At 32.4% G+C, this 24,911-nt stretch overlaps 2 protein-coding genes across 11 annotated transcripts; both read right to left on the bottom strand.

Annotated features, from left to right (window-relative positions):
- Positions 1-1,961: 1,961 nt before the first annotated feature.
- MEF29 (Pentatricopeptide repeat (PPR) superfamily protein) lies at positions 1,962-4,805 on the bottom strand. The gene has a single exon (XM_068608067.2). The coding sequence runs from the start codon at positions 4,749-4,751 to the stop codon at positions 2,415-2,417; it is 2,337 nt and encodes a 778-aa protein (XP_068464168.1). The 5' UTR covers positions 4,752-4,805; the 3' UTR covers positions 1,962-2,414.
- Positions 4,806-5,340: 535 nt separating this feature from the next.
- LOC137807422 (AUGMIN subunit 8) lies at positions 5,341-10,980 on the bottom strand. 10 transcript variants are annotated; one of them, XM_068608062.2, is made up of 9 exons: positions 10,638-10,980; positions 10,295-10,469; positions 10,025-10,169; positions 7,673-9,135; positions 7,431-7,550; positions 6,952-7,068; positions 6,784-6,873; positions 6,501-6,608; positions 5,341-5,672 (listed from the first exon to the last, which is right to left on the bottom strand). In XM_068608062.2, exons 4-9 carry the CDS (start codon positions 8,975-8,977, stop codon positions 5,607-5,609), a joined length of 1,806 nt encoding a protein of 601 aa, XP_068464163.1. In that variant the 5' UTR covers positions 8,978-9,135; positions 10,025-10,169; positions 10,295-10,469; positions 10,638-10,980; the 3' UTR covers positions 5,341-5,606. The 10 variants fall into 10 exon arrangements, 8 of the variants coding, with proteins under 8 accessions (XP_068464163.1, XP_068464159.1, XP_068464165.1 ...); XM_068608058.1 differs by having other exon boundaries at positions 6,952-7,071; positions 10,638-10,885; XM_068608064.2 differs by having other exon boundaries at positions 10,627-10,870.
- Between the last annotated feature and the right edge of the window lie 13,931 nt (positions 10,981-24,911).

Raw genomic sequence — 24,911 nt, 5'->3', positions numbered from 1 at the left:
ACCTTCTGGCTATACCTTTGGTGTTATGGACTCCCATAAGGTCAAAAAAACTCATTACACTTTAATCATGCTTTACATATAATTTGACATGTTCTAAATTAATGACGTGTTAGGATTTTTTGTAAGTCATGTCTGAAAGACCAAAATTGTTGTCGACTGTCTGTCGCCTTCTGGGCAGTTTGATAATACATATTCATTTCAATTTACAAAGTTTAGGGACTAAAGTAGAATATCCTAAGTTGATGTTTTAATTTTGGTGAATAAAAATGAACTTTATCCCTTCAATCAAATAAACAAGTGGGAAAATATAAATAGTTCAGATTGAAAACAAATATGTTATGGTGGATGTAATGTGTTATACAAACAAAAGCATCGCCCAGCCTGCATGTCATGCAGCATTTCAGGGTCTAACTTTTCTGTACACTTTTACTGCAGAAAACAATGTCTTGATCTCAGTGAATCAGGAAAACGTGTCTTTTTTTTCTCTTAATAAAATAACTATAATCATATACGACCAGTGCTAATATTCAGTGGTATGCATATTTGCCTAGATGGTTTAAGGGTGCCGTTTAAACTATAAATACTTTTGGTATTAGTTTTGGAGGTAGAAACTTTTTTTTATCAGAAAAAAAATGAAATTAAATTAAGAGGGGTATAAAAGGGATATCTCAACCCTTTTACATAAACCAAACCACATTAGGAAATCTTCAAATATAAAGAGATGAACAAACACCCTAGAAGCAGTAGATAGATGATGTTTGTTGCATAAGCTAAACACCTTATACCAGCTAGCACCCTGCTGGTATTGGACTGCTATAAGCACTGCATACTGCAGCTACAAAACCATAAAAATACACCAAAATGATGCAAAGTATTGGATGCTTGCTAGCGATTGTTTTGGCTCAAGTTGCCCGCAGCAGATTGGAAAGTAAATCAAAGTTATAGGTTTACCTGTACATTCTTGCAAGTTAGCATATTTAGAATGTTCTATCACGGGCATCTAGCACATTACGTCTAATACAAAATGATGCATAAAAACTGCATAAATTGACCTACTGAACGACAATATGCTAGCTAATTTAAATCATTGATAGTCTTGAACCAGGAAGCAAGAGCATCAACATTCTCTTGCTACAAGAAGTAAATAACATGAAAAGGAGAGAGAGAAATGTACGAGCACTTCCTTATTATAAGAAGCATATTCTCCATGAAACAGACAGTGCAAAATTGGATGAAAACGACTGGATTGCATTCAGGTCTTTTCTCTACCAACAGTGATCCAAAAGCAGTTACTTTCATGTTTAATGAAAGTTATAATAGGCTAGGTGGTAAAAGTGGAAGGGAGGGAGTGATAGCATGGATTTAAGCTCTCCTATTAACAAAAGCTAACATATTAACAACTAACATTTGCCGATAAAAAAGAACTTTCATATTTGATACCTAATGCAAAATATCTTGGGATAATAAACAAATTTGGGAACAAAAGTGCTACATGTGATACTTTGATGTTTGATTCAAAGGCGAGCAGAGAAAGGAAGTAGAGCTTCCCTCTTGCTTGGTTTGGATGAAGGGGCGGAGAGTTTCCTTCGTTGGCCAGGGGAGGAGAGAGAAAATAATTGCACAAGTTGTGCATTTGTAAGTATTAATGGAAAGGAGAAGATAAATCTCACTCTAGACTTAAAGTTCACTTCTTAATATAATCAACACATTAAAATTATAAATCACTTTCCCTCTGACACTAAAAGGGGGAGACAAAATGGGAAATGTGGGATTTTAGCCCCGTCATCTCTAAAATTAAAAAAATACCCCCAACTCCTCCTTCCTTCCCCTTTGTTTTCCTTTGAGCCAAACACATACATTAGTTCAATATTACTTCACATTTATTCAGTCAACGCTTTAAATAGCAATACAGTAATTAGAATGACTACTATCTACTACTTCGTAAAGCACCACAAAAAGGAAAAGAATAACAAACATACTGAGAGAACTTGATGATTATATATGAGATACAAAGTAACTTTCTCACTTGTGGAAAGAATTTAAATTTGAAAAGGTTAATGAACAGCTGTTACAAAAATTGGCAAAAGAGAACGTCACCTTCTGCTGGACAAAAGAATGTAATTCGAGAAGGTTACTTGATTTGAATTCACTGTTTTGTGTGATGTTGAAGTGAGTGAAGGACCATAGACAAACATGCATCTTATTTAAAGAATGCTAGAATTTGGATCCCATTTGGTTTGACTTACTATAGAAAGCTCTATTCAACCAATTCTTGATGTTTTCTGCTTTTCAATTGGACGGCCACAAGAGGGTCCAGACTCCAGATCATATATTGTTGTAAGGTAAAGAATATGAAACCAAAAGGTTGGATTATGATGCATCTGTCAAATATAACTTAAAAAAAATGCTCAGCTTCACCAATAATCGCCACAAGAACAAGACCCATCTTTGAAATGGTGGAATCTGTTGGCATCCCTAACTACAATTACTCTTTCTGTGATCTTTGAAATAAACTTAGTTGCAGTGTGACAATCTAAACAAACTCGAAGATTCTTGATGATCCTGATCTCAGTTCCAGGTTCAGTGGTAATAAGGCCAAAAGCAATGGCTAATTTCTCACTATGAACATTAAACATGAGCTCCTTTTCTTCTTCTTCCACATCATGCAAAGCAGTAACTGTCTCTGACTTATACCCCATCTCCCTCATCTTGCTTGTTAACTTCTCCAGCTTTGCATAGATAGCCACTGTTTGAGAATGAGAACGATCACCAGATACGAAGACATGTGGGGACCCATTAACCTCAATTAGAGTGCACCCTGGAGTCTTTGATAGTTTTCTTTTTTTAACTACTTCCCGTACTGAAGCAGCCTTTGGGAAGTTTCTCTCTACAGAGTATATATTAGAAAGTAAGACATAGTATCCTACACTCCCTGGATCCAGTTCAAATAGCCTTTCTGAAGCCATACGGGCTATTTTCGTGTCTTTATGAATCATGCAAGCACCAAGCAATGTACCCCACACAGCAGGTCCTGGTTCAACAGGCATTCTCCTTATAAATTCCAAGGCTTTCTCTAACTGTCCAGCTCGTCCCAGAATGTCCACCATGCATGCATAGTGCTCAGCTAAGGGCACAATCCTGTATTTATTAACCATAGCATTGAATATTTCATCCCCTTCTCTTACCAAGCCAGAATGACTGCAAGCATATAAGATCGAAAGAAAAGTAACACTTGATGGCTGAAACCCCAATTCCAGCATCTCGTTAAAAAGCTGAAGTGCTTCATGCCCATATCCATGGAGCCCATAACCAAAAATCATAGTGTTCCAAGTGACGGTATTCTTTTCACTCATTGAGTCAAATAATTGCCAAGCCTCCAAAATATTCCCACACTTGGCATACATGTCAATCAGAGCAGTCAAAACATAAATGTTTGGCTCAAGGTTTTTGCTTCTAATCAACTGATGAACCCATTTACCAAAACTTAGTGCTCCTAATTGAGCACAAGCTGAAAGAATACTCGTGATGGTAACTGGATTCGGAATAAATTCAGTCGCCATCATTTCCTGAAAAAGAGCGATAGCCGTCTCCGTTAAACCATTCTGTGTATAACCTGAAATCATAGCATTCCAAGCAGCCACGGTTTTCTCCGATGATTCATCAAATAACCGCCGTGCCAAATCTATTTCATTGAGCCTGCTGTATATAGTCGTGAGTGCAGTTGAAAGCGAAGGATGCAAAATAATACCTAACTTCACACAAAACCCATGAATACAGCAAGCCAAATGCAAATGCCCAAAGGGAGAAGACACAGGAATCAACCCAACCATTGTGCTAGAACTCACTCTCTCCCCAGAAACAAGCAATTCTCTAAAAAGCTTCACCCCACTCTCAGTCTCACCGTTACAACTAAACCCAGAAATCATGGCATTGTAAGAAACCAAATCCGGCTTCTTAATCATCCCAAACAACAACTTGGCCGTGTCAACGTCCCCACATTTTGAAAACACCGAAATTAAACCCGTTAACACGTAGTCATCAAAATGAAATCCAAGTTTCAAAGCCAAACACTGAATCCCCATCCCAACTTTCCCCTCTTCCATCTCTGCAACAGCCGGAAGCACAGTCGCCACCGTGGTGGAATCCAACTGCACCCCTTGCGCCACCATGTCCCGAAACACTTGAACAGAATCATCATAACAACAGTTCCTCACCAGTCCGGTAATCATGGTGTTCCACAACACGGTGTCTCTTTCCAGCATTTTATCAAACACCTTCCTGGCATACCCCACGCGGGAAAACTTGCAGTACAAGTCAACGAGCGCGGAGGCCACAAAGAGGTTGGAGTCGAAGCCATCGATGACGGCATGCGTGTGCAAGCACATGCCGAGCTTGTCGTCGGGGGAGGCGGCGACGGCGAAGGCATATGTGAAGTTATCGGGGGAGAGGCTGGTGTTTTTGCGGAGATGGGTGTAGAGGGAAACGGAGGAGGCGTTAGGGAAGAAGGAGAAGCCTTTGATGACGACGTTGAAGAGAAAGATGTCGGGTTTGGGAACCGAGAAGAAGAGGGCACGTGCGTGGTGCGCGGCGCCCACGTCGAAGAGCTTCTGGGTGAGCTTGGTAACGGTGGCGAGGTCGTGGTGGTAACCGTTGCGGATGAGTTGTGCGTGGGTTTCGGCAAGGTGAGGGAAGGTGCAGGCTTTGTTGATGAGGGCCAAGAGCGTGTTGCGGCTAATGTCCCCACGAATCATCTGAATGCAACACACCACCGCTTCTACCTTTGATCTTCACCACAACATCATACATACGGTTGGTTTGCTAACTAAATTAAATCTAAATGAATTTAAAATTTCCTTGGCATAAATTACAAATAACAGCAGATAAATTATCTATTTAATTACTTTTATTAAATTAATATAATTTTTAATAATATATTCATTTATATGTTACAAATATGAATATTAATGTAATTTATTTGAGCATAAATTTTGAATAAATTAGTCAATATTTCATTAAAAATATTTTTTAATTTGAAAAAAATTAAATTGAAATTGTGACACTTTAATTCACATGTAGTGGTTTAAAAAATTAAAAATTCAAGTTTAAATTTTATAAAAAATAATAATTAGAATATACTAATATGGAATGTCTCATTTTAAAATTATATCTTAAGTTGAAGACTTGAAGTCTTATTAAAAATGATATGATATAGATAGACTCATTTAAAATAAAATAAAACTTGTTAGTTTCTTGTAAGAACTTGTAGATTTGATTTTGTTTTGTTAACTAATGAGTTTTTGTAGGTCCAGAGATTAATCTCTAATTATTGGCTCATTGGGATGCAGTAAAATTAAATCTGGAATTTCTTTTGATTTGCTTGATAGTGTTGACAAGAAAGGAAAAAATGAAGAGGATGGAAGAATATAAATTGCAGGGGGAGGGGGAGAAGCCTAATACAAAAATTTACAATGGTAAAGAATCCCTGGTGTGTTGACTACATTCCAAAGAATCTTTTAAACATTCTTGTAACGTCTCAGAAATCATAAGAGACTTCTTGTTAGCATAGAAGCAGGCAAGGTCTGGCGTGTTTGAATTTCCGAGATTGGTTACTTATGCACCACAAAAGCTTGCTTTATCTGCATGAGATGCGTCCGAAGGCTATATTCCTCAACCTGTTTACTCCAAAATAATAATGAAATTAAAACATGTTATACTTGAGGCGATATTCAACTGAAGATATCGTTGTTCCCTTACCAAAACATCTACAGATAAATGCACTAATGCTACTGGCAAACTAAGATTCATTGTTGATATTTGTTATTTTCTTTTATAAGATATACAACAGCTGGTGGCAAAATTTGCGTTTGCATTACCAACAACTTTTACCAGATAATTAAATTGATAATTTTCTGATATTAACGGCAGAGGAGCAGAAGACCTACAAAACTTCACCTTTTCATGTCGGAAGCAAAAAGTTCCTTCGAAGTTATACCAAAATAGAAAAGAGATAAACTTTTGACCTTCAGATGCATCATGTCACATGATGACATGCTCAACTTTCCTCAACGACTAATTCATTACTTCAGTCAATTCAGTGGATATAAGGGACTACAGCTCAAAAACAGGAAAACCCTACGGCCGCAATTCCCACTGTCCTTATGCTGCTGAAAGTGACACTATCATCCGCTAGACCATGTAATAATAAAGATATACAAGGAAGGCCCCAGCATATAAAAAGCAGCGACTAAGTAGCAAAAATTGCACTAATTTACGATCAGCCTAGATTCTTGTAGATCAAGAATGCTAGAATGGTTCTCTAATCACACATGTGGTTCCTGAGGTTGAATTCCCGTAAGTGATAAAATAAAATCAAACATAATGTACATTGTGATACATGCAAGTGAAATTTATTTTCAACTAATTTAAGCTCGTTCTTAACATAAAAAATAATCAAGAGATTTGTTGTGCATAATTCTTAAGCCATATATCATGACTCTTACCTGCATAGCTGTTGCAAAATTCAGTAGCGCTTCACATTCCTCGAGCATCGCTTTTTCCTGTGCTGACACAACAGCAACTTCAGAAATTAAATTGTTCATGCTGTCCACCTATACAGACAAAAAATAACATGGAGTCAACCTTTATGCATTATGGATTTACCATTGAGTCCAAAATGAAAATTATTTAGGAAGGAAAACATGAAATCAGAAGCAGAACTCCTAAACAATTATTTAGGTGATAAAAGTGAATCAAACCAGTAGAACTCCTAAACAATTAACTCACCCGTGAGAGCAAAGGGCAAATAGCAGATCCCATTGCTTGCATGGCATCAACAGCCGAACAAATTGCAAGCTTCAAATGTTCAATATCTGCCTGTAAAAGTGTAAACATAGCAATGAATGCTAGTGTCTCTTTGTAGGCATCAAACCAAAAGACAAAAACCATACATACCTTTGCCCCTCCAGTTAGAGGAAGACGAAGAGTACTTGCCTCCAAGTCTTCTACAGTTCCTGATAAAGCATCAATATGGCCCCTTTCAAGTACAGCCCAGTCATCAAGGTAGGTCATCTGCTTCATTAATTGTAAAAGGACCACGATCAAAAAAAGTATCATAAAGTATCTAAAGAAAGTCGAAACATTTAAATAGGGAAATAGCATTGCATATGTATTGTAATCATTAAAATCAGCCATTAATATGAATTATGAATAACCTGTTATGACAGACTAGCATAGACAATTAAACTTAACTTTTCAATGTGGTGTAGGGCCAACATCTTGCTCAGTATATTAGCGTCATTAATAAACTCCACAATAACTATCTCAAGTTTAATAACCAAAACCATAAATCCAGAAAAAATTGTAATTTATCATCAACAATAATATAGGGCACATAAAAATGATAACTATTTTAGGCAAGAGAGAAGTATTACTTGATCATTCAAAATAAAATTCAGCTTCAGCTGAAGCTGCAGCTGCTGGAGGTTGATCCTCTTCCTAATAATTGTTTCCCGTATAGACAGAGTAGTGTGCCATACATTGTATAGTGATTTCTGAACCATTGGACAAGTTCTTGTAAAATGATGTAGGGAAATTATTTGCTATACACAATCTTCTGCAAAGCAAAAGAATTACACCAAAAGAATAAGCCAGCTTGAAAGACAGTAAGAAATACCTCCGCTTTTGCATTTTGGATGTAAAATACATCCTCTGCTTGCGCATTGATAAATCTCCATTGCAAGTACCTATTGTAGAGAAGTCTCAACTGGTGAGCATCTTCTACCAGGGCTGCACCCTTTTTCCCCTTTTTAAAATCAGCAATAAAGCTGAGTACTGAAATTGCATTGTTGGATTGGTTGGATGAATTGGCTGGCCTCACTCTAGAAGGACTAACTCCTCTAGGAGGAGTCGAAGGCCTTGACCGAGATGGACTAACAACACCTCTTGAACTACAAGAGGATAACACTGAAGTTTTACTTGGTGATGGGAGCCTCGATCCTGGATTAGGCGAGAACTGAGATCTGACTAATCCCATTTTATCCAATGTAATTGCGGGAACAAATTTATGAGATCTTAACACTCGAAAGCAGTCATCAACTGGTCTCACCTCGCTTCCCAGTCTACCACTTTCAACGAGCAACATTAGTCTTGAAGCATCACTAGAAGCTTTCCGCAAGGGCTTACTAGCTTCACCCGGTAAAGACAATCTTCTCAGTGAAGACACACTAGTTCCTGGAACTGAAGAGTTCAACGTTCTGGTTGTCTTATCAGTATGATCAATACCTCTACTTGATGCACTAGAACATACCTTCCCACTGATTCTGCTTGGCCACCGATGCTGATCTATCAATCGGGAATGCAAACCATCATCAGGTTTCGAATTCTCAGTCTGATCAGAAGCATTCTTCCCTTTGAGAGGACTCCTCCTTCTCTCAGGTGTCGGCTTTCTTACATTTGGTGTTTGAACCTGCTTGTGAGTCACGTTTGAATTGGGCCGCAGTGTACGATCAACGGCACTGGTCACGGGCTTTTCCTTCTTGATAACAGGTATGGAAATAGTGTCCGACTGGAAAGAAACACTCAAACTTCGCATTGTGGATGGCCAAAGGGCCTCTGGCATTCCGCTACCAGCCACCCTTCTCGTTGATAAATTCACATCTATCGATGAGTCTTCGACAGGTGTATAAGGACGTGATGGGGAAGGTGGAGTTGCTGGCCTCTTCCTCTCCGTTGATTGAGCTCTTTTGGGTAACAATTTGGATGATGCATGTGTCGTTGGCCTTGTGAGGCTTGGAGAGGGACATCGCCGAGAACCAGATGGGGTTGCCCGAGTAGGAGAAGGTGACCTATACCGTGAAGTAATTTCTCTTGTTGCCAAGCGTCTGGTGGTGATTGCATTGTTTTTTTCAGCAATAACCAAGGGTTGTCTTGTTCTTGTTCTGTGTTTCCTTAATGTCTGCTCAGCTTCGCATACATCCATCCACTCTATTCCAATTAGACCACATTGATCGAAGTTTCCATAAAGCTAAACCAAATTCAGTGGCTTTGGTTCTTCAGCAATCATGTGTGCACTCAATAGAATAAGTGTAATGCACAGGTTATCCAGAAAGAAAGAAGATCCTTTTCCCTGCAATAAATCTGCCAGCAAATGAAAATAAAGTAAAGATACTACAGAGTGAGAAACTAAAGAAAAGCAAAGAATAAACCCACCCCAATCAAAAAAGGTAAAGGGAGAATAAGAAAAGCGCACATCTTTGTAGAAACTCAGATCTGTTAGAGAAGGAATCTGAGAATCACAGGCAATAAACGCAAGTGGGTATGTTTTATTCACACAAAAAGGCCAGAATCCAACAAGATCATGACAGAGCAAGAAGAAGAAGAATATAGAGAGGGGAAACAACATTTGGTGTAACGGGTGAGAGAAACTCGCGGAAACTGTCTCAACGTACATTTAACGTTTATCATGAAAACGTTGTTAGTTTACGGTTAACTGAAGAAAAAAAAAAGGTTGAATTGGCGGGGAAGGGGGTCCCTCGGAAATTGGGGATACTGGGAAGTGGAGTCAATGCAATGAATAATAGAGGGCGCAGGATAAGAGAGCGTAAGTGCGTAGGCTAAGAGAAGAAGAGAGGCTTTAATTTTCCCCCTTTTGTCTCTCTCACGAGAATGCCATGGTCGAGTGGGCTGGCAATGGGTTCCCTCCACATAAACCCACTCTGTCCTATAACTTCCTCTCTCTCAACTCCTTTTCATGAAAGGGAATTCAATGAAAGTGATGCCATAACCTGCATGCCCAAAAAGAAGAAAAAAGGTATCTAATATATCTCTTACAGTACAACACTCTCTCCTCTTCCCAAAGACACACAGACAGAACAATTAAACTTAAATAGAAGGCTTAATTACCATAACATACAATAATACTAACACAACTGGGTCGTCATGAGTTTCCTCTATTAAAATATGCAGACATAATTTTCAATGGAGCCTCTTTTGTTTTGTATGCTACGCAGAATATAATATATATTACCTTACTTTAACTAAAGTTTGAATTCAATGGTGGTATTGTTGTTTGGGAGATGGGTAAAGACAAGGAGGTCCACGTGCAGGGACGATCATTGTCCATCCCCATAAAACTATTGTGAAAACCTAACATGATTCAGAGACATTGTTTCCTGCAATTTCATTAAATAAATAAATTATGATATAGAGTAGTAGTAGTAGTAGTAATTGGGATTTTGACTGACGTGAAGGAATATCTCTGATAAAATCCAAGGAGGGAAAGAAAAACCCTTTTTACCTGAAAGAAACAAACAGTTCTGAACAGAGATCCATGACAGATGTGTGGATTGGCAGGTTCATGTCTCGCTCACTGAAGACACGTTTAAGTGTTTCACTGTTCATGTAACCGCACAGAAACAATGCTAGTACTACAGTGCATTCAATGATTCTTATTCCCAAATTCCTCCTTCAATCTACAAAAACGAGTTTCAAGTTCCCACAAAATCCAACAGCATTAAAGTATACCAAAAGTTAAATTTACTCATCGTAAACAAATTTCAAACCGAATAATGCAAAATCTAGTCATAACCTAACTTATTCTATTTCTACAATTTACAACGACTTACACACCTTCTTCCTACCTGTAAACAAAATCCGGTTACGAAGAGGACTCAGATTCCGGTCGCCGGAGATGGCAGTTTCGTGATTTTGAAGCAGAGAGAGAAAGTGAGTTAAAAAATAAATAGAAACAACGAATTCACGTTACCAGAAAAGGTTTTAATTAAAATAAAATTAGGAATTAAAGAGAATACTAGAAAACGGTTTCAGTTAGGAAAAAGGAGGGAGAAGTGGGGACGGTTGTTTTCGCGCCACCTACTTTTGATTGTTCTTGCATCTTGCTCCTTATGCCGTAATTATTATTTATTTTAATAATATTTTTATATAACTAATCTTCTATTATTTTATTCTTTAAATAAAAGGTACGAACATGTTCTGTCAAATTGCTTACATTGTTAACCATTCTAAGGACGCGTTGTCAATTACATCACTATCCAAAAATTGACTATTATTTTATGATAAAAAATTGCAAATATCCTTGTTATCATTTTCCTTTTTTTAAATATTATTTATTTCCAAAGTATAATATAATGAGTTAGTTTCGATTAATTAGTCTTTAAGATCTCGATCAAAACTACGGATAAATATTTAATATAATAATTTCATTAATTTCTTCTTATTTTATGTACGTTCTTTATTTATACGATTTAATCAATTACTTGTTTCACCAACGACCTTTTTTATTAAAAAAAAGGGTTTGCTTTTAATTTTAATTGTTCACTTAGCTTTCATTGGATATAAATATTACTAGGTGACAATAATTCTGTGTAATGACATGACGTATAAAAACAACATATTTCGGCGCATTATGCCGTCTAGGTATTTTCAAGTGTACATCATCTTTTTTAATTTGTCCAATATGAAATATATAACTTGTCATGTTGTATTCATTTAGTATAACATTTTCTTTTGTTTTTTGATAAATAAATTTGTGGCTTATCACCAAATAAAACGGTCACCTGTGTCGGTAAATGCAACATAAGTGTTAATTAATGTTTTTAGATAAAACTTCCACTTCCAACCATACAAATGAAAAAACAGGTTCTGATATATGGAACATTTGGACCTTCTAAACATTTTATTGACAACTGAATTTGAATTTTAATGTAATATTTATATATTATAAAATATTTTTATTTGATTGATTTGTGTGAAATTATAAATTTATAGGTAGTTCAATAATAACTTGTTAAGATAAAAAATTGTTATTATCATAGACTTTAAATGGTTATTATATCATTTTAATAAATAAATTTTAAGTTTATCATAATTTTACAAAATCAACTAATAAACTAATAAAGTGAGTTCATTTATATATTTATGAAATCTCTCAAATTTATATTATTATGTTTTTAATATGATCAAGAATAAAAATTATAATATAAAACGCTTTTTAATTCGTGTTCTATTTTTTGACATTTTATATTCAACAAAAGAAATGATAAAGTTAGGCGAGTCTAACATATTCGGTTGCTCTCATTTGGACTAGATGAGTTAAATTTTTTGAATCCGTCAACCTATATTGGTCCAATTAGCTTAACTCACCAATCTGATGGATCAAAGGCGAAGCGGGATAAGCCGTCAACCCACCTTTCTTTATTTTTTTTGTACTTTTAAAGATAAATCTCATATTTTTAAAATTAAATGGGTGGTATCAATGTTTTATATACAACTTTATTTATAAATTATTTAATTTATTAAAGTATTATTAATATTTATTTTATTTTGTTAAACATCAAACATTTCTTTATTCAAATATTAAAGTTTGAATTAATTTTATGATCTTTCTTACAATAAAATTCTTAATAGGACAAAATACTAATTTCAATCACCTTAGTGAGCCAATGGTAGATGAACCAAAACGGTCATAATAACACGTTTTGATATCAGGAAATTTTCAAAATTTAATAACACGTTTTGACATCAGGAAATTTTCAAAATTTTCAAACTAATTGCTTCCAATGTATTTGCTTAATATAGTAGACTTATGTTGCAAACAAAAAAAAAAGTCAGTTCTTACAATAAAAGGAACAGCCACTAAGGTCTTGTTTTGATGAATATTTTAATAAATAATTAGAAAAATAAAATACGAAAATAAAACCTAATATTCTGTGTTTTTTAAAAGAAATTACACTGCGATATCTTAGACATTAGTATCAGTGAGGGAATGTTTCGTCGCCAAATTTGGGTTTCTAATTTATCACTATTATTCACCAATAGAAATCTAATTGCTAATCCTTAGTTGAATTCCATAAAAAAAAAATGCTAAATTTTTTGGCAAGTTATTTAATACGTTTTCGTTGTAATCCAGCACATTATCGTGTCATCAAAAGTTATTAACTTTAAATAAAGTTTCATCACCAATACGGTGGAGTATCAATAAATTTCTACTACTGATAAAAAAAAAATCTCACGAGTTTTTCTTAATTTAAAATATCATATAATGAAAATTACAAATTTTTCAGAGTGTTTAACATTCATTCTCTCTCTCTCTCTCTCTCTCTCTCTATATATATATATATATATATATATATATATATATATATATATATATATATATATATATATATATATATATATATATTCCACACCATATAAAGCAAAACATTCTGAATTTACAATTTTAATAATATAATAATATATATTAAGAAAAGTTATGATTAAAATAATAATATAATAAGTTCTAAAATGAGAGTATATTTTTAAGCGATGTAACTCAAATTTAAGGATATAATCATAATCAGTTAAACCTAAACTGATGAGATCTTATTTCACAGTAGCTATACATATCTATTAAACGCGTTACTTTTACTACTTAAAGCCATGTATATGCAATAATTTTTAGTTGTAAGTTACAAATTTTTAAAAATTACAACCGTTTTAAACTTTAATTAGGATTATTTTTTGTTTTAACCACTTTTTGATACTGTTTTTTAAGTTTTTAACTCGTTCTTCTTCAAAATTTTATTTAATAAAACTTTTCTTGTTGTATTAAAAATATATTAATTTCTTTAATTTATTTTATTTAATTTAAAAATATGTACTACAAATAATAAGTCCAAGACTTCAACTTCATTTCCAATGACATATCTTAAACCAAGATTCATGTTAATTACCTTTCTCTTTTTTGTATTTGGACTCCAAGGCGAGAGATTATACTATTTTTTAATTTGAAATCAAGTTCTAGATTTTGATTCACAAATTACATAAATATTAGTTATGGTGGTCTAATTTATCTCTATGTAATTAAGAATTATATATGTCTATAACTTTATTAAAATTATGTGGATTTGTATAAATTTATAGGAATTATACTCACATAATACTCAATTTTAAGCATGAAGAGACTAAAAAGTAATCATACACTAATTAACATATAACACTTATTACATCTATATATATATATATATATATATATAAAAGTATAACACCTATGAGGTTGGACAATGAGTGATGAACAACACCTCATTTCTTAACATTTCATGTAAATCACACATAAGAGACACCACACTTATCTATTTATTGTTCTAATTTAGAAAGTATTACAAGTGTGGTGTTAATCTATTATGATCACTTGTTTCATTGTTTTTATATAAGTTCTCTCATTCAAATTACACTATTGATGAGTATATGTTAGATATGAGAGTTGTTGCCATTTTTCTCTTGTACAGAAGAAATGATTGGTGATCGAAATGGGTCACTGTCTGCAACAGTGAAATTTCTCTTCCTCTCAGCTAAGTTATCTACTTTTGTTTTTTGCAGTGTGTCCATAAACATCAATCAAAGTTTTCAGAATCTACCATCTCTCAAATTAAGCCAAAGGGTCTCCATTATGCTCATAATTTTCTATTAATTCATCATTCTCCACATATGCACTTGTAAAACTACCACTTGAGTGCAGAAACGATTAAATAAACCATTTCACATCATATTATAGCATTCGTTGCTTCTTCATGCATGGTTGACGTAGTTGTACGTTTCGAAGATAATACGTGTGTTTAAATTTTCCTTAAGTTCTGTTAAATTTAACTTATTACAGATCTTAAGTCATTTCAAAACAAGATAACTTATTACAGATTTTAAGTTATTTGAAACAAAATAACTTACTACATATTTTAAGTCATTTGAAGTTTGAGATTAATTTTATTTTCAGTTATATATTAGAAAAACTCATGTCAAACATATGCCGTCGTATGAAAAATAGTCTAAAATTAAAAAAAAAAGGGGAATAGACCAAATTTATGTAAAAAAAAATACAAAAATTCTAACTTAAGCAACTTTATTACGAGTTTAAATAAAAAAAGAAAAAAATACAAAGTGAAACAAAAAAAATTCTCTAATGCGTAGGTTAAAAAAATAATAAAAATGAACGGTTGAATCCAAAAATTCAATGAGATGAACACTCATTTGCATTCAACAATTCTATGATATTGTTAGTGATCACAATTCATTACTTTTTTTTATGGACCTATTTTGAAAATAATTTTATTGACTTTCACTACAATTTTTGAAGACCTCACTAAAAACAATACTAAAATAGTTTATAATTTATTGTCTTAAAAATTATTTTGATATTTTATAAATATTATAAGAATAAATACAATTTAATAATTTTACCATCATACGAGAGTCATATATCTTACGAAAATCATATTAAGTCAGAAAATAACAACAATAAAAAACTAAAATGAATGGTTTTTAATATTTGAAGGCAAAATCTGATGCACATTTTCTATGTGTAACAATATCATTAACTTAAACCATGTTCTGGGCCGAACCTTAACTAGCTCCAGGTTGTGTCGTTGTTGGGTGAATTCTTTAGGCCCGTAAATCCCAACGTGATATATTTTTTTATTTTTTTTATTTTTCAGGAACTTTATTATTTGTAATTATTTTTAGCAAATTATTCTAGCATAAACGTGTTATTGTACTTTAAAAAACATATTAAAAATAATTATAAAAACAAACTTCCGAGATATATTTAATATACAGTAAGGAGTTGTGGTATGAAATTAAAGTGAAAAAAAATTCACACTCATCTATTTAGGAGAATTAAAAAATAAATGTACTATTTACCAATGCACTAATTACACATAAAAAATATAATTTCAAATATTTTTTTTTATATATATTATGTCAATATTATAAAAAAAAGTTTAAATTTATTGGGAAACTCAAAAGAAAAACAAAAAATTGAGGCAAACCACTGTTTGTCTCACCTCCGTTTGGTAGAAAGAAAAAGAAAGAAGAAAATAAAAGGAAGAAATGGATACAGTGAAATAAAACCTTCACTAGATAGAAAAAACAGGTAAAATAAATATACAAAAAAGATAGTAAAAATATTTATTTATTTGACAAGAAATATATTATTATTTTTATTAATATTATTATTATTATTAATATACAAAAACAAAATTACATTTGTCTAGAAAGTTTAGTCCTTCTCTTATATTCCTTTTCTTTTACTGTTAAGTTTTGTACGAGAAAAAAAGAAGAAGAAGAAAGAATGCGGAGAATTTAATTGAGTGAAAATTATAAAGTTTCAAACAATGGAGATTATGTAAAAGAGAAAAGCTTAGAAAAATGCTAAAAGTTGAGAAAAAAATGATCTTATTCAATTATACCTTTATTTTCAAGCAAGATCCATGTATTCTTTAAAAATAATTATGTTTAAAAGTAAAGATTATGATAGCAGCATAATAAAAAACTATATTTAAAAATAAAGTTATAACATACTTATTGTGGTCGTTTTTATATTACTTTATTTAATAAAATATCTTTATTTTCATTTTTTAATTAGATAATTTATATTTTCACTCATTATTCACGTTTTGTCTTTTTTTTTTTCTTTTCACTTTTTCTAATTTTTTTTCCTCTACCAATCGACCATTAATGTCCTACTATTAGATTTGGAATGAGAGTGGGTAAAACATCTGATTCTAAAAAGGACCTTTTCTAATATGCAGCCATGTAGATAAAACAAGCAATTAATGATGAACAATATAGGTTCAAATATGATCATAGAGACATTATTGATAATAATAAAAGGCAACGAGGAACATGAGATGGGACATTGGAGACCACTCCATGTGTGCTCACCATCACAAACCCCACAAGTTAAATGTTCCTATTAAAAATTCTATGTAGATCACATAAATAATTAATTTTTCATAATATACAATCTAAATTCTATATTGATCACAAACCCCACAAGTTAAACTTTCATTCCTCAATAATCCCTTTAATCTCTAAACACACACTTTTCTTGTTATTAAATATTAAGAAGATTTAATAAGTGAAGTTTAACTCTAATCATATTATAATATTAATTTATAAAGTGAGATTCTCATTATTTATAAACTATCATGAAATATTTTTATTTTTAATTGATGTACAATCTCCAACACCATTTTATACCTAAACCTATTAACTTGTACATGAGACTATATATTTATAAATATATATATATATATATATATAAATATATATAATTTATAAAGTGAAATTTACCTACACCTTAGTATAAAATATTTTTATGTTATTTGAAATCTTCATCGATAAATACATCAATCACAGGATATAACACAAAGATGTATCATCTTTGAGGCTTCAAGCATGCAATAGTAGTGAGCAATTGGCTCAGGTGAAAACAATGAAAAGAATTTGAAGACTAAATATATTTAGTTAAAGAGAAAGAAATAAAAAATTGAATGAGATATAAAAGATAAAAAAATAAAAACATATACAAAATAGGCAAGAAACAAGAACAGGGCTTAGAAGTGTCGTTATGTGCAGTGACAGAAGAAATTGTATGGTTTGTTTTGTGGACAGAAGAAAGATAGCAAGCAACATGTCCCTCACATCCAACACTGATTTTTTTTCTCTTTTGTCTGTATCCATTGCTCTCTGCTCGTTCTCATTTCCTTTCTTTCGCATGAATATATATAAGTAATAAAAAATATAAAAAATGAAGTGAAATGTATTTCTAAGTTTTTATATTGTGTAAAAGGTATATTTTTTTAATAATGAATACTGTTTTCCTAATGTAGTATTTATAAAAACTTTTGGTTACATTCAATTAAGAAAAAATTACTTAGACCAAAAGCTTTATTAATAGTCTCCTTAAAAATGGAACACGTTTTATATAATTTTGTTTATTTGATTCTCGTCATTTTACAACTTCAATAATTGTATAATTTAGAATGCAACCGGTGAACTTAACTTTAATGTTAGTGGATTCAATTTTAAAGTTTACCTTAAAGTAAAAAACTATAACTAATAATAAAGACAACTTTTTTACTTACCCTAGTACAAACCATCCATCACCTTTAACCATCCTAAAAACATCTAAGATCACCCTTCTTGGAAGCATAGTTTGGTTTGATAATCTTTTACACTTTTCAGCATTTATTAACATTCAATAATTGATTATCTTAAGATAAATTCGAGTAAAACTCATAATATTGCTTTCAAAGATAATCAATATTCACTTGATATAATTAATATATTGTTTTCCAATGAGTTTTCACATTAATATCACAATAATTACTCATCATTTACAACAATTCATTAACTTTGTTTTATGAATATTATATGCTTTATCTGAAAATTAGAAATGAAGTTTTTTAATAATTAATACATATTTTTACCTTTCAAGATTTTATCAAAGAATAAAAGCATTTTAATACAAAAGTATTTCCTTTGAAGAAGGGTGAAAAGATTGAAGATTACCCTTATAAACTTAAATATTTTTTTGATTTCAGAAATATGTGATGTCTTTCCAAATCCTTTCCTTTTATGTTTCTTGTAACACCTAGATTTTTTATTTTCTATATTTTTTTTAGTTCTTTTGGTTTTCAAAAATATGTTTATACTTAAATTTGATGCATACTTCATCTGAATTATAAGAAAATTTGATATTACATACAACGTCAATCCGTATGTAAGAGACAAAATCTGTATGTAAAATATAGTTATATACGGAAAAAAAAATCCATATATAAAACTGTCGTAGGTAACTGTTACATATTGATAAATCTGTATGTAATTACATACAAATTTATCCTATGTAATTCCACCATAAAGTTACATATAACAATTTTCCATATGTAAGTTCTAATCTATCTATAATACAAATGGAAGGGACTTTCAGGTAAACTTTTGACAAATGGCAGCACCAGAAAAAAAAGTTCAAAATAAATCCAAATTAAAACAATGCAAATTTTACCAAAAATAGGAATCTCAAATGCATTTTGTGATTGATAAGTGGCACTCTCTATAGTCTACACGTGGCACATCTCTCATTTTGAATTCCTTCACTGCGTCTCCCTCTTTTTATTACTTTTTTCCTTTCTCTCTCTTATTTCATTTTGGCTTTCTATATTCTTTCACAGCCACCTCTACTCCCATAGGTTTTTCTTCATTTCCATCTTTGTGAAACTGAATCCCCTATATGTTTAAGCTCCAAGGTAAGATCTTTTCCTTCTTTTATGCGCATCGATTTTTCATTGTAGGATTTTTTAGGGTTTAATCGTGAATGAAGTCATTTTTGTTTTTTTAGTATCTAGGTTTTTTCACTTTTATTAGGGTGTATTGATCTGTGAGTACTCTGTGAATGAGACGATACTGACTCTACTGATATAATGAAATCACATAAATGAATTTATTCAGTTGGTGAGAGTCGAATGAGGTCCATTTGGCTGAGTCTGAAGTTTTAAAGATCTTATCAGAGTAGATCAAATAGATTTACCCTGTCATATGAGATGACGAGACATTGAGATGAGTATGCGCATGACTGTGTGGATTTCACAACAAGTAGTATGACAGGTGCAGGTCTCTGGATGCTAAGTTCAATACACGAGTCACTAGTACAAAAACATACATCAATGACACCATATAAAGTTTAAAAATAACCATATAAAATGCGTGGTGGCAATTTCGTAATTAAGAGACACGTATAATGATGGTTCCCTAAGGAAACGTCTTTATAAGTCATTCAGAGGCACATATAATGACGGTTCCATAATGAACTGTCTTTGTTTGCTTTAAATTTTCAAAATCTCGCTACATAAACCACACTTTTTCACTCATCTTCCCATTCGCGCCTATCATTTTGTCAAAGCCCTCCTCCTCCATTATTCCTCTTCTCCCATTCTCACCTCTCATCTCATGACCCCTCCTCCATTCACTCTTCTTCTCCTATTCTTGTCATCTCCTTGCACGTTGCGTCGTCCTTCAGTTCCGCTGCTCTGCGCCTCCAACTCTAGCCACAACCCCGCCCCGTTGCTCCTTGTCCAGCTGTCCAGGACTCGCCAACACGTTAAGCGACTTCTCTGCCTCTGCGTGCCAACCCTTATCCACCGCACGTCGGCAACACCTTTCGCATCGCTAACACTTCCACCACACGCTGCCACCACGAACTTGGCTCCAAAGGGTTAGTATTTTTAGGGTTTAGAGTTCTAAATTTTTTAATAAATATTTGAATGTATGTGTTGATTAGTTAATAGTTTAAGGAGTATTGAAATTGAGGAGAAAAGTGATAAATTTAGGTTTTAGGGTTCCATATTGATGACTTTTTACGGCAAGTGCACCGCGTTTGTCAGAAGTAATAATTGTCCCTAAGGACGGATATCGATCCCACAAGGAACAGTAAATTATCAAGTACAATATTCGCTAAATATAACAACATAACAATAAAAAGAGTTTATAAGTGATTGTGTTGCTACTGATCAATAAGAAAACAAACAAAGAATTAGTTGCTTCAATTGGAAAAATAGGGATTAGGTTTCATCTCTCCCACTCTCATGTATTTTGATTAACATGTTAATATTGAGTTCTTTGATTGAAATTGATGCCCGTAGAAAAATCATTTATATCGACCTCTCGCATATAAAATCCTTAAGAATGTTTCCTAAATATCGATCCCTCGCATATTTATAAAAACAACTTAGAATCACACTCAGACGTTAATGACAATTAACATTTCAAGTCTATCCCTAACACTCAAATATGCTAAGTATTGATGTTTAGGTCCAAACCCTAAAAATACCTCTCGGTCAGATTTAAGATTCTCAATTTGTCACGGAAAGTTAAAAGTAAAACAACAATACCAATAATCAATCAAGAACTGAATATTAATATATAAGATATCACCTCAATACATAAGAGTTTGAGCAGATTACTCTCAATCCCAAATGGTAGAATTAGTTACGCATACTTCTAGCACCTTCCATTCTCCCAATTGGTTACAATTCACTCTATGGTGTTTTCCTCTCAATCTGGCACCCTAGGGTTAAGCCTTTAGCCCTCTATTTATCCTAGTTTTCTAGGGTTAGGTTGCTTCATGTGTCGCGCTAATGGACTAAATAATAAAACATAAAAAAGACCCAATCTTTCTTTGCATCTTTTTCCATTCTGGGACCTTCCCGGCTTTATCTTTTTAGCTCAAATTATTCTCCTTTATTTCAAATCTTCAATCTTCCCTAGAAATCTGCAATTAACACCAAATTTAGGAATAAAATGTTCTTATTCAAATAAAGCTCATAAAAATGTAAAAAGGTATAAATTCATAAGTGCCTATATTTTAATATGAAACATTACTGAAGTTAGGCACTTATCACATATATAACACTTTAGAATGACATGAATATTTTTCATATAGTTATAGAAGTTTTTGTACACTTTCATATTTAAATTATGATATTACGTGTATTATTGTTTTGGGAATTTGATATGTTCTGGATGTTTTGTGAATTTGATATTTTATGGAGGATTAAAGACATTATATAATAAAAAAATTATTTTAAAAAAATGTACTTATAACGACGGTTCTCACTAAAACCGTCTTTAAAAGCCCTTAGACACTTATAACGACGATTGCAGACTAAAACCGTCATTATAAGTGTATTTTTTTTTTAATTTTGTACGTTAATGTGGGTTTATAACGACACCCGTAATAACAACGGTTCCAGAACTGTCTTTATATAACACTTGATTTTACAGTGATTTTTATCATTAATATAATTTTTATAAAATAGCTTTTAAATTACTATATAAATTAATTACTTTAATTTTAATTACTAATATTTTAATTTTTCAAATTATTTTTTATTTAATTACTTTTCTTGTGTGTTTCGTAAACACAATTTCTTCAAAACGAGATCAAATATATATATATATATATATATATATATATATATATATATATATATATATATATGAATGTACATATATACTTGTTACTTTAGGAATCCGATTCCAGTTCATTCCATGCTTATTAACTAGTGTGTTTGGATTGAGGAGAGGATTTGTGAGGATTTGATCAAGGAGTGGATAGGTGAAGATTTAAGAGGATTTATGAGGGTGTGTGAGGTTGTTTGGATTAGGGATGTTAGAGTGAATTATGATGATGATTTATTGAAGTTTGTGAATGATTTGATAGTTGAGTGGGAATTTATAAATTATTTTAAATGTGTAAAATATAAATTTACAAATTTATCTTTGCTATTAAAAAATATTTTGAATAATGAATTATGACATGTGTTTTTAAAATAAAGTATTTATATAAATTTATTATTTATAATTATATGTTATTATTAATAGTATAATTAAATATATTTGTTACATAAATTTATGTAATATTTAATATATTAATTTTGTATATTGTATATATATAATTATATTAATAATGATAATAGTAATAAAAATAATTTATATATAGTAATATTAATATTATAAAGAAGTCAATATATTTTAAAATTATTTTAATGTATAAATTTAGTTAAAAATAAAATTGTTATGATTATTTAATTTGCATTGAAGAAGAAGAAGCAGCACTCGAAAATGGAAAATGGAATGAATTGAAGTTGGTGGTGTGAGAGAATTGAAAGATTTTTAAGGTGAAGAACACAAAAAATACTAAATCGATTCTTTCTTACCCAAAATATGGAAGAATCGATTTTGGTTCAAACATTTAAACAAAATATAGTGGGCCTGAAATCGATTCTCTAAAAAAAAAACAATATGAAAGAAAATCGATTTTATTCGAAAAAATAAATAATATAAAATTGATTTTCGTTGGGTTTCTTGGAAATAGAAAATGATTCTAATCTTATTTTTTTATGACAAGGTTGCTCTTTTTGAACCACGAAAACATGAGATGACAATGAGGGTCTGTATGTAAAATAACATTTGTTCTACTCTCCATCATCGCTAATCCTCGCACATGAGAGAAGAAATCAATATTCATCTCATCCGCTCGTCCATTCTCACACATACCCTCAACTCACTAGAACCAAACATGTTACTCACTCGCTCGTCCATCCGCACTAAAAAACCATCCACAGAAGCAAGCACAAAGTTCAAAATTGTTTACAGTGGAATTATAGGAAGTAACATTAACAAAAGGACATAAAGAGCGTTGTAATGATGGAAAAAATAAAGATCATCATGAATCCTTCCTTGAAGAATAATCTGCTTTGTAACCTGATGTTTGACATAACAATGATTAGGAAAGAACTCAAAAAAGACACCATTGTCACAAGCAAACTGAGAAACACTTAGAAGATTTTTGTCAACAGATGGAACATGTAGAAGATTATTAAGAGTAAAAATATGATTAGAAGAAGCATTGTAAAGAGAAGTAGAACCAACATTATAAATGGGCATATTTGAACCATTACCAAGTTGAACAACATCAAGGCCAGTGTAATTTTTTTTCTTGTTGAAAACAGTAGAATCATGCGTGATATGATGAGTAGCTCCAGTGTCCGGGTATCATAGAGGATCACTCATGGTGGAGGGGGTGCCCAAGATTGATGGTTCAAGGTCATGAAGAACAGGCTGAAAAAAAAAAGAGGTATTAGAAGAAATAGGTGAAGAAATAACATAGTCAAACCTTGTCCAGCAAGTTAAAGCAGTGTGCCCAAACTTGAAACACAATGACATTGAACACGCTGGTGCTGATTTGAAACAGGAACAGAGGCCCACCAAGAATTTGGTTGAGGAGGACGAGAGAAGTTATGTCGTTTGGAATTGTAAGGCAGTCGGAATGGGACACGTCCACCGCGAGAAGAATGCTTAGAAGTTGGCGAAGGAACCCAATTTGTAGAGGTAAGGTTGGCTTGTGTAGAAGATGAATCAAGAAACTTATGTTTATCAAAACGATCTTCTTGAGCTAAAAGAAAAGATTCAACATCATGTACCGTATATGGATCGAGCCGCGAGGTGATAGAGGTGATGAAATTGTCATATTCCTTAGGCAGACTGTCAAGAATGGCATTGATATGGTCCTCCGATGAGATGGGAGAACCAATGGTAGTGAGAGAGTCCACGACTTGTTTGATAACAAGAATGTAAGCAGAGATAGTGCGATCACCTTTTTCTTGGATTTAAGTTGAAGTTTGAGTTGACACACCTTGGCACGAGTATGAGATGCATAATAAACATTCAATTTGTCCCATATGAGATGTGACAATCTGGGTTAACATGGATGTAGACATGGACGCAAGGAGCCAGGTAACGAGAAGATGATCTTGTTGTTTGTGCATAAGAAAAGCAGGATTAACAGAATCCAAATCAGTGGAAAGAGTTTTAGGAGACATAGAGGAGGAAGTCAAGAAATGTAGAAGATCAAGGTCTTCAATATGAGCAAGAATTTGTTGGCGCCAAACAAGAAAATTCTCATTAGTGAGTTTCAAAGTGAGAGGTGTGGCGAAAGTGTGGAGTTGTGTGGAAGAATTGGAAGAGGAAGACGAAGTTAGGATGGAGGTTGAAACAAAGGAGGAAGACAAAGTCATGATGAAAAAAAAAATCACGAGCTCATGATAACTATGTAAGGAAAGAGAATGAGAGGAGAGAGAAAAGAAAAGGATGAGAATGAAAAACACTTTATTCATATATTGAGTGCATTACAAATAAGATATTAATAGTGATAGAAGAATATAGTAGGATGATGATATTTTGACACTCTGCTCCACTTTACACACATAATAAAATATTAATATTTATAATAAAAAAAATATAAAAAAAATCGAAAAAATTAAAAAATTAAAAAATATTAAAATATTAATATTTAGTGAGAGGTAGGATAAAATATGACGGAATGAAAAAAACGAAATGTAAAAGGAGTTACGTAAAGACAATGCCTACGTGATTAGTCAGAAGTATGTGTTCTCAGAACCCCTTCTTAGATTCGTTCTCATAAGCTTCCATTGTTGAAAGGTTGAAGCACCTGGCTCTCGTTCTTGTTAGCTTAAGTGGTGTAAGGGATTGCAATTATGAATGGTGAATAACATAGG

The sequence above is a fragment of the Phaseolus vulgaris genome, chromosome 3, assembly GCF_051622355.1.
Source record: "Phaseolus vulgaris cultivar YP4 chromosome 3, ASM5162235v1, whole genome shotgun sequence".
Classification (NCBI taxonomy): domain Eukaryota; kingdom Viridiplantae; phylum Streptophyta; class Magnoliopsida; order Fabales; family Fabaceae; genus Phaseolus; species Phaseolus vulgaris.
The sequence above is the reverse complement of the archived record's forward strand: the minus strand, read 5'-3'. Positions and strand labels throughout refer to the sequence as shown.

Coding starts and splice junctions, on each gene's coding strand:
- MEF29 (XM_068608067.2), bottom strand. CDS start 4,751: ATGATTCGTGGGGACATTAGCCGCAACACGCTCTTGGCCCTCATCAAC.
- LOC137807422 (XM_068608058.1), bottom strand. CDS start 8,977: ATGGATGTATGCGAAGCTGAGCAGACATTAAGGAAACACAGAACAAGA. Junction 6,874..6,951: donor CTCTAACTGGAGGGGCAAAG/GTATGTATGGTT, acceptor ACACTTTTACAG/GCAGATATTGAACATTTGAA. Junction 6,609..6,783: donor TTTGCCCTTTGCTCTCACGG/GTGAGTTAATTG, acceptor TTGTCTGTATAG/GTGGACAGCATGAACAATTT.